Source organism: Lolium rigidum, chromosome 2 (genome assembly GCF_022539505.1).
Source record: "Lolium rigidum isolate FL_2022 chromosome 2, APGP_CSIRO_Lrig_0.1, whole genome shotgun sequence".
Classification (NCBI taxonomy): Eukaryota; Viridiplantae; Streptophyta; class Magnoliopsida; order Poales; family Poaceae; genus Lolium; species Lolium rigidum.
In genome coordinates this window covers 151,642,320-151,652,471 of record NC_061509.1, presented here as the reverse complement: position 1 = coordinate 151,652,471, position 10,152 = coordinate 151,642,320, and the positions used below count along the sequence as shown (strand labels likewise).

Below are 10,152 nucleotides of genomic sequence, written 5' to 3'. Positions count from 1 at the left end.
CCTTAACCTTTCACTTATATACCCTAGTATAGGCACCTCTCCCCATGAGCTTGGCCTCCCGGTGAAAACCAACTGTTAACCCGGGAACTGCACAGGGCTTGGGTCGTACATTCACCTCATATTCACATCATTTCACTCTTATCGGAGGCAGCCTCGGCATAACCCCTATGATGTTTGTTTAGAGGGAACCCATACTAAGACACACAAATTTCCAGTTAAGCCCTACCCATAATCAGGTATCGTGGGGGTACTGGTAAAATTGGAATGGTATCGCATCCGAACCCAACCATCAGTTTTGGTAAAATTCACCAAGTCATTCACCAGTCATATTCACCTTCAAAATCTTTCAATAGAATGACTCATCATCCCAAGGTTTTCAAAATTAATTCAATTCACAAGTTCCCAACTAGAGTAGTCACTTTTAATATTGAGCACTAGCAACTAGTCATGAGGGGTGCTAAGTAGTTTTCCTTGCTTCTAGGCTAAGTGTGATGCTCTTGTACTACTCCATAACAAAACCAAGTGAATCATAAATCAAAAACTAACTTTGATAAATAAAAATCCAATAAAGCTTGTAAAGTAAAAACTTGGGATAGGATCATAAAGTAAAAAAGTAATAGTGCCTTGCTCTTGTAGAGCCTTGCACAAATCTATCTTGCATTGATAATAGCTTGCAAACAAAATAGTTTGCATTAGTCTAGCTTGCCTTGATTGGTGAGGTGATCAAAGTTTTTTGGCTCTTCCTCTTGGTAGAAGACCTCTTCCTCTTGATAGCCTCCGGTACTAGCGTCTATAAACGAATACGAGGATACAATCACCAAACAACACTTAAGTAATCTTAATTAGCCTTATTGGCTCACACAAATGATCTAGCATCACTATTTAACATTTATTCACAAATTATGCTAGGGTTTCTTACATAGTAATAGGACAATAAATTCCTTTCATTGAAATTGGAGTTAGGGTTTCTATGTAGTTTTTTGGAGAAAATAATTTCCTCTCATTGAATCTTCTTAAGATTTATTCTTCTCAAATAACCAGGTATGATCATATGTTGACCAAGGTCAACACTTCACACTTATTATTTGAGAAAAATGATTTAAATGAGATTCATCATCTCATGTGATTTAAATAACCCTTGTAATTTAACTACTATTTTGATTTAAGTTCCTCAAGTAAGCAAGTGTGAACCTAAGCAATAGAGGTCAACACATTACTTCATATCAGTTGAGAAAATGATTTAAATGAGGTGCTACACCTCATAGATTTAAATTCCTAAAATTTGAAATAGTTTAAATGGACTAGTATTGACTACATAGCCAATATTTTGCTTCTAGCCCATGATCATGTACAGAACCTATATCATATTTTCACATAGTAAAATAGAGTTGGTGAAATGTGAATTATAGCAATTGGATTCACTTCAAAAATTCAAATTGGTTGATTTTTAAGATTTATTTGAATACTGAAAGTCTCTGTTTTGTTATTTTTGCTATTCAAAATCTACACAAGTTATGGGGTTGAATCCAGTGGGATTTGTTAGATAAATTCATAAGCTTTCTGGAACATTTTGATTTGCTAGATTTGAGTTTGTAGATTTGAAACTATTAAATTTTTAGCACAGACCAGTATTGAGAATTTGCTGAAACAATGTTATTTGAATTAAACCAGATGGGCTAGGCGGGAAAGCAACTGGGCCGAAAGGTTTGAAACAGATAAAGGCCAGCCCAACTAACGTTTCGGCCAGCTGACAGTGGGTCCCGCTAGTCAGCGACTCGGCTCAACCGAATCGGTAAGTGCTAACCTCAACCGTTGGATTAGACGTGGATCGTGCGGTGCAGAGGCGTCTTCTTCGTCGGGGAGAAGACCTCGCTGCAGCGACGGAGGTAGGGGGTCGGCGGCGTGATGGAGCTCCGGCGAGGGGCGGTGCGGACGCTAGATGGCGTTGTCGACGACGAGGAACCTACTGGTAGCCGTGGGAGGAACGGAGGTGGACGGAGTCGAGGGATTGCAAGGTGGCGGACTCCGGCGATCGACGGCTAAATTGGGGCTCTCTGTGGCTTAATCAGCGTGGAGAAGAGGTGGAGGAGGTCGAGGAGAAAGAGGGAAACTCATTGGTGTAAAGAATTCGAGCGCGGAAGCTCTCCTTTTATAGAGTGGGCGTGTGCTGCGGGGTGCCGTGGAGGGTCATCGGCGTCCATGGCGCTCCAGGGCGCGAAGGGGGCAAGCTAGGGGGCGCAGGAGGTAGGCGACGGCTAGGCGCTTCTCATCGTGCAGCTGGTGCAGAGAAAAGAGTAAGGGACAACTCGGGTTGCTTCCGCGACGGGGACAGTACTGGTGGCTAAATCGTCGATCATGGCGACGGCGATGGGGCATGCGCGAGCTAGCGAGCGTGTCTGGCGATGTCCTGGTAGGTTGATGAGTGAGCATGCGCGAGAGGAGGGGAAGGGAAGGACGACAGCGTCCAGGCGAGGAGTGTACTGCGGCGTCCAGTGACACGCCGATGCACGCTCTGGCGCGCCCAGACGTGGTGATCACAGCGTGGCCAGGGCTGTGGAGGCTTCCTCTTGTCCCAGAACTTTGTCTAGCTTACTTTGTAGAGTGAGAGCAGCTAGGTTGGCAAGGTTGGAGGGAGAGGTGAGGTCCAGGGTAGGGTTTAGCATGAGGGTGTCCATCATGGCCGGCATGATGGAGTTCTTGCTCATGGCTACACTTTAAGCAGGGCTGCATGGCATAGGATGATGCAGAGGAGGTACTGGAAGGTTGATGATCACAAAATTAAAGTGGTGGAGGCTAAAATCTGATGGGTATTAGAGTGTGTGTCAAAAGCAAGATGCTGCCTGCCAAGTGTTTGTGAAAATGGCCGCATGAAACTTTTATTTGAAATTTGGAAATCTTTTTGGTGGAACTCATTTATATAATTAATGTGATAGAATGGTGGTGGTGGTGTTCATTTTGGTGAAAGTTCGTTAGATTTAAAAAAGGGGGTTTATCTTCTCTTGATTTCAATGTCTCCACTTGTCAATTCTATTCTGGTCAACCTGGTCAAAGTTGGTCACCTTGGCATGGTATTGGATGACATGGCAAGAGTTAGTCAAGGTTGGTTTAAGAAAAGTCAAAACCAGGGGTGCAAAGTGGTGAAGATTTTATAAAATGGCCAAATGACCATTATCACATGTAAGTTGCATTTGAATTCATCTTTGATTTGAATTGGGTTTATTTGATTCAAAAGGGTGTGTTATTGATATATAAGTGTTTTACAAACAATGGCACAAGCAAATGTGGCCTTGGTTGAAGATTTGCAAAAAATAGCTAAGTGTGTATGTGAGTGAAAATGGGATTTTCTCCCTATTTGATTTCTCTCCTTTTGATTTGATTTTTCTTGACTCCAAAGTGATTCTTATTAGTTTAGAAACATTTCCAAACCATTGAAACCATTCCACAAGGTCTAGCTCAAAGATTTGCAAAAAATGGCCATACCACATAAGAGGTGATGTGTCAATTTTTTTAATCTTGTAAATTGTTCCCCTTGTTTTACTTGGGCATGGGTTAGGGTCAATTTAGGGTTAGATTAGGTTTATAGATGGTTTCACACTATTTGGGCAAGGTTTGAAGGCATAGAACAAGAATTGGGTATTATGGCTATGTGTCACATATGCCTCTATGCATATGTTGCCTTTGATTTTTAATTTGACTTGGCTTGACCCAATTGGTGTTGTTGAGTGTTGAAATGGTATAGAGGAGTGATCCAACCATTCACAACATGTCTTAGGGTCGAGATCCTCAAAATCACAATTTTGCATTTGTTCTCATATGCCTCTATGGCATTTTTAGTTTCTTTTTATTTTCTTTTGTTTCAACTTGGATTTGGTTTGATAAGCACTAGGTAAGGTTTGTGAAGGTTTTACAAACCTCTAAACAAAGTAAAAAGGCATAGGGTAAATATTTACAAAAATAGCCATAGGCACATATACCTTTTTCTTATTTAATTTCCTTTTATTTTATTTTAACTTGGGTGGTGAAAAGAGAGGTGAGGTTTAGGGTTTAAGATCATTTCTAAATACTTTAACAAGCAATCATGGCAATAGCACAAGAATTAAGCAAGATCACTATGTATCAGACTTAATTGAATAAAAGTTTTTGTTGGTTCCAAAATTTGGAAAAAGGGAAATTCATTTTCTTTCTTTTGAAACTTTTGGGATGTTACACACTCCCCCCTTTGAAGTTGGTTTATGCAGGTTGGCACAAGGTCTTCTTCAACCTCTAGGGTTATTCCATATCGGAGGCCTTACATATCTAGTGTGGTTGGCTCCTGCTGCGACCTAAAGTGGCCATACCGTAGCATTGTTGTAGTTGACCGTCGCTCGAACCATCGTGATCACGGTGGGTATGGAGCTAGACTCGGGCGCTTTTTACATTTTAGATCTAAGTCCCTTTGTGCAAAATGCCAAGACTTGGTTGTAATTTTATTTCTTTCTAGGGTATTGAGTGTAAGTTTTAACTCCACTTCTATGTATTAATGCACCATCTCGGTCCCTCGGGACCATTCCCCGTTAAAAAAAACTTTGCGATGGAAATTGCCTGTACTTTTTTTTTGGAAAGAGGGGATAGAAAAAATAGACAAGGAGAAGGATAATTATTTTTATGATTGGGTATATAAATATGTGGTTGTTTGTATCCTAATGTAACCTCCTATATATAAACTCTACTAGAGTGAAACTAACTTGTAAAGTTAATAAATAGCCCTTTAAAAATAAGAAACACTCAAGGCCTTCGAGAAAAAGAAATTGTTGGGCAGCACACGGCGGACCAGGCAGCATCGATATCCTAATATGCATGTGTATACGGTAAATCTAGGCAAAACTCAGGGTCAGTCCTAAGAAAGCCCAGTGATAAGAATGTTGATCCAAGCCTAGCCGCCCTGCCCACCGAGCCTAGAAATTTGGCCCAAACCTAGCCCGAACAAGGAAACGCCTGGCTTAGTTACCTTTTAGTTCTCCCCCCCCCCCCTGACAAAGTGGATAGGAAAGAGGAGAGGGGATTTGGTGACTGGGTGTATACGTGAGCACCTTCTAGATGCCACACGATCTACGTTGAGATCCGGTTCTCGTGAATTGGATATGTTGCCTTGACGTTGTCTTATCCAGCGCTAAGCGTACTTGGCGTGGGTCCTATGTGATTTGAAAGTGCATCTGGCCCACTGTTTTAAATTCAAAAAGGTGGGTCCTACGTGATTTGGAAGTGTTGTTAGTGCTGATGTGGTTTGCTAATCCAACAATGATGGTAACAGTGGATTGCTAGGTGTGACACGTGTCAACTAATGGATGCGTGCTCACGTATACACACGATCACTAGGCTTCTTTTGTAGGATAGAGTCTTGCTTCCATTCCACTAGCCAAGAATAAGGAGAGTTACTTTATCTTTTGAACCTCTTAAGCTTACTTTTATTTATCGTTGTTCTCGAACGAGCACTTGAAAAGATTCTGGAGGATCTCGTGATTAGGTATTCTTTTTCCCTGATCGTAGCATTAAATATTTCATAAATCGAAACGATCGGAACTTTTCGGATATTGGATGCAGTTACTAATTCGTGATCTGGTATGTACAGAATGAAACTTCATTCTCGATTTTACGAGATTTTTCTATTTAAGACCTCTTTTGCCCATATCAATTGATAGATAGGGGCCCTACTGCCGGCCCGAACGAAAGGCTCAAGTACTTATCCTCTACCAAATCACTGCCTTTTTATCTATTTGTTTGCTGAAGATTCTTGCGAATCTACTTACTGGAGTTGTTCTTCTCATATCCCAGGACTGTAACTTGGCATTTTTTTGCAAGAAAAGGGAGTTCTTTGAAGTAGTAGTTTGGGCAAGACCTGCAAGCTCCATATTCAATTCAGGCCCGGGCCGGATCAGGCTGCTCATGCCCAGAGTTCAAAGTTCAAACGCAATAACGTCACCAGGTCCTCTGTCGGAAACGAGAAGAAGGCGGACGGATAACGCGTGTCGAGCAGTTTGCGAGTGTCTGTACTTGTAGCGGCCGTGACTCCGTGACAAGGCGATTGACTCCATATCTGATCGGCCGATGACACGTACGCACTCGCGCGTGAGCGGGACCAAAAAGTCCGGTACCGTCTGACTTAATCACCCGGCTCTCGTCGCCATCAACCTCAAACTGCGTTGATCTCCAGCTAGCTGCAGGGGAGAAAGGTGATGTCAATGATCTAGCGTTCGTGTGGTGTGGGATGAGCATGAGCTCCGTGCTCTGATTGTCAGCGCTGTGAGTACGATAGACCAAGTCCTTTGTGCGCCGCATTAGTTAATCGGGCAAAAGAAAATCTAACCGAGCTTACCCCTTTCCATTAAGGCTTTATTTGACTCTAGAGTTTTAGTGGAATTAACGGGAAAATTTTCTACCAAACTCTAAATTTTCACTTATTTTAAATGCATATTTGTGCTAGTGTATTAAGCGAGTTTAATTCCCGTTTATTTCCATTTTTTTCCAAATCTTGGTCTATTTTTCTCAATCCACAATACTTGGCTCCTACCTAGTGGATTGGGGACGGGATTTTGTAGGGATTAAGTGAGGGTAGGGGTTCATCCAATACTTAGAGAGTATTATCTCCACTAATTTCCATAAACACTCTAGTGCAAAACAAGAACTAATCGGGCAGATAATTTGGCTGCATATGGGTGCACGTTTATCCCTTGTTTTCTCTTTTTTATATAGACCACAAAAAAAGATAAGTTTTCTCTTTTTTATATAGGCCACAAAAAATATTAGCTTTCATGAAACTTGACGAAGAAATATATATTATGAAGATGTACTTGTAAATTTTTTGTTAAATTTTTTCGACATTTTGAAATATGATTTTTTGGTAGAGGGTGCATACGCACCCGGGAGCCGAATTGAATTTCCAAGTTACGGGAGTGGTGTTTTGAAACATGGGAGCATATGCTCCCTCTATTTTGAAATGCATCTTACACATATTTTAAATTTCAAAAAAATTAAAACCAAAAATTCGCATGTAAATATTCTCGTGCTACACGCTTACAAAGTTGTTTCATAAAAAAACGACTTATCATGTGACGTGTGTAAAAAAGACAAAACTCAATGCTAAAAATAATGTTTTTCACAAGATAAGTTTTCTCTTTTTTATATAGACCACAAAAAATATTAGTTTTTTTATGAAACTTGACGAACAAACATATATTTTTTGGTAGAGGGTGCATATGCACCCGGGAGCCGAATTGAATTTCCAAGTGACAAGGTGAATTACAATTCAGATTCAATGCCATCAATCCCAGTTCAGAAAGCACTGAGAATTAGTGACATAAAAAAAATCAGAAGTGGGTAAAAACATTGAAGGGGTAAAAAAATTGAAACACTTTCTCTAAATGGGTTAATATGGAGGAAAATCTGCAAAATAGTTTTTTCAAGAAAATTTGCTAAATAGGGTCTTACACTTCAAAAAAAATGTGAAAACACAGAATACAAACTAGAATATGCACCATACATTTTAAATACTCCCGCGGAGTCCAATAGGGAGGAGACGTTTCGCAGAGCGAACTCATCCATAGATCGGCGTGTGAATGATCCGATCTGGTAGGTGTCATTCACCTTCTATCGAAAAAGTTGAATACTAATTGGCAACTCTCGTTCGCTTTATATGTGCTAAAATCTGATCGTTCGCTCAGTATCATTTTCGATCCACTATCTTACCAGGTAATATTTGTCACTATAAATATATACGGTATTGATTGTAAAAGAAAAAAAGAAGAAACGTATGTGTGGCTGTTTGTTATGCACTTATTCTGTGTATTGGAGTCTAGAAGCACGCGTCGCATCGCGGTTCAACTTATGTACAATGAAGCTCAATGAACACGTGAAGTGCTCCAGTTCAGCCCCGGCCCTATGAAGTTTGTTGGCGCAGCAACACAATTTTCTCCGAGTCCATCAATCAACAAGAGTATAGTAGGTACGAAACTACGTACTTCCGTGTATCTAGCAATGATGATCTACACGGATCAATGGAGTAGAGAAGCACACTACTGAGTAGTACTGATAATGGACTAATCTTCACGTCGCACCGTACTTGCGTTGACTAATAATAAGGTTAGAATGCATGTGCTGTGCATCCTCTTTCAGTTGACGATTTATTGGTGCAGCAACGATCGATCAGAGGTGCCTTTGCACATTGATTAGCTAATAGCTATGGCCGGCCGGCCGGACCAGGACAGGGAAGAAGACGATGGATGATCTATCGACCCAAACCATTCCATTTCCAGTAAACCCATCACCGCAACACGCTACGGGAACTTACTACGTGGCCCCTACACATCGCGCGTCAAATACTTTCACACTTCCCGCCCGCCCGCCTCATCACTCTTGTTTTACCACAACGCTAAAACACGCAGAAAAGAGGGACAACTTTGTCTCTCTCTCCCAGCAATCCTCGGCCGGCCCTATATAAGCACCCGAAGCCAGCTTAGCTTTCTCCACGCAGCTGGCCGCACTTCTTGCACCTCCAAGTCCAAAACCATCTCTCTATCTCTCTCCCCATCGCCCACCTCAGCTCAGCTTGGATTTGCTCTCCTCATCCTTGATCATCATCCATGGAGTACTTCAGCGGCGACATCGACGACTTCTCGCTCCAGTTCATCCACGACCAGCTGCAGCTGCTCTCCGCCGAGCCCTCCTGCGCCCTCCAGCACCTCCCCATCGCCACGAACGACTTCTCCCCGCAGCCGGAGTTCATGCCCTCTGATCAGTTCCTCACCCAGCAGCTCCCTGCGTACGTCGTCGACCAGCTGGCAGCAAACGAGTACGCAGCGGATGCCGCTGCCGCGTACCGGGCAGCGGCGGAGCCCGTGATGATACGGTTCGGCGGGGAGACCTCCCCGGTGTCGGACCCGGCGCGCCGGCCGTCCCTGACGATCTCGCTGCCCCCGGCCTCGAACGCCTGGGCCGCGGCGGCGCCGTTTCCGACGGCGGCGGAGGCCGCGGCCGCGGACGACTTCCGGAAGTACCGCGGCGTGCGGCAGCGGCCGTGGGGCAAGTTCGCGGCGGAGATCCGGGACCCCAACAAGCGCGGCTCCCGCGTCTGGCTCGGCACCTACGACACCTCCGTCGAGGCCGCGCGCGCGTACGACCGCGCCGCCTTCCGCATGCGCGGCGCAAAGGCCATCCTCAACTTCCCCAACGAGGTTGGCTCACGCGGCTCCAAAGACTTACTCGTCACGCCGCCGCAGGTCTCCGCGCGCGTGGCGCCGCCGACGTCCCAGAGCAAGCGGAAGCGGCAGGAGCCTGACGCCGAGCTGGTCCAGGACACTATCACGAAACACTTCAAAACCGAGGCGTCCTCCGTGTCGGCGGCGTCGTCGCTCGTCTCAACGCCCACCTCGACGGTGACGTACTCCTGCAGCGCCACCACCACCCCATCCTCGTCCGACGCCGGCGACGGCGGCAACAACGACGAGATCCTCCAGCTGATGTCCTCCACTAGCTGGACCTGGGATCAGCTGCTGGCGGAGGGCACGTTCGGCAGCCTGTCGCCGCAGCACCAGCTGGGCGGCGGCTTCCCGGAGGTCACCGTCAACTAAGCGCGCGGCCCGGTCGTCAACTAGGCTGTCGGTCGGCTAAGAGTGGCGGTTAATTAGGTGTAAGTAATTAAATCAGCCAATAATCACTAGGTAGCTCCTCCTAGTTCTCGACGACGGCCTACGCTTTGGACTCACCGGGAGCTTGGCTTGGAGCTGTGCACTGCACTGTACAGTACAGGAAAGAACACACATCAGGACTGAAGGTGATAGAATATTACTAGGGGATGCATGTCACGGGCCAGTGAACGTACGTAAGCATCGACGTAGATGTCACATATATGTAAATTATAAGCGAAGAAGATCCAAGTGTGGGTTGCGCGTTTTCTGTATAGTTTGGGATCCATCGATCCATGTCTATACAATACAGTTGTGTTTGCCTTAGTTTTCGCGCCATAAATCTGATTGGGACTTCATGTGTCGATAGGATACACAGCACAAGAGGAGCAAGATCATCAATCTATGAACGTACTAGGTACTATAGCATCGTTTTATGTTGTAAATGCAGTACTTTCCAATTTCACAATAATTTCTCCGTCATTGTACTTATAGA

General features: G+C 44.3%; 1 protein-coding gene across 1 annotated transcript; it reads left to right on the top strand.

Moving 5' to 3' along the window:
- Positions 1-8,531: 8,531 nt before the first annotated feature.
- Positions 8,532-9,602, top strand: LOC124690229 (ethylene-responsive transcription factor ERF035-like). The gene has a single exon (XM_047223641.1). It carries the CDS (start codon positions 8,616-8,618, stop codon positions 9,600-9,602), a length of 987 nt encoding a protein of 328 aa, XP_047079597.1. The 5' UTR covers positions 8,532-8,615.
- The last annotated feature ends 550 nt before the right edge of the window (positions 9,603-10,152 follow it).

Excerpts from the sequence above, each read along its gene's own strand:
- LOC124690229 (XM_047223641.1), top strand. The coding sequence starts at position 8,616 with ATGGAGTACTTCAGCGGCGACATCGACGACTTCTCGCTCCAGTTCATC.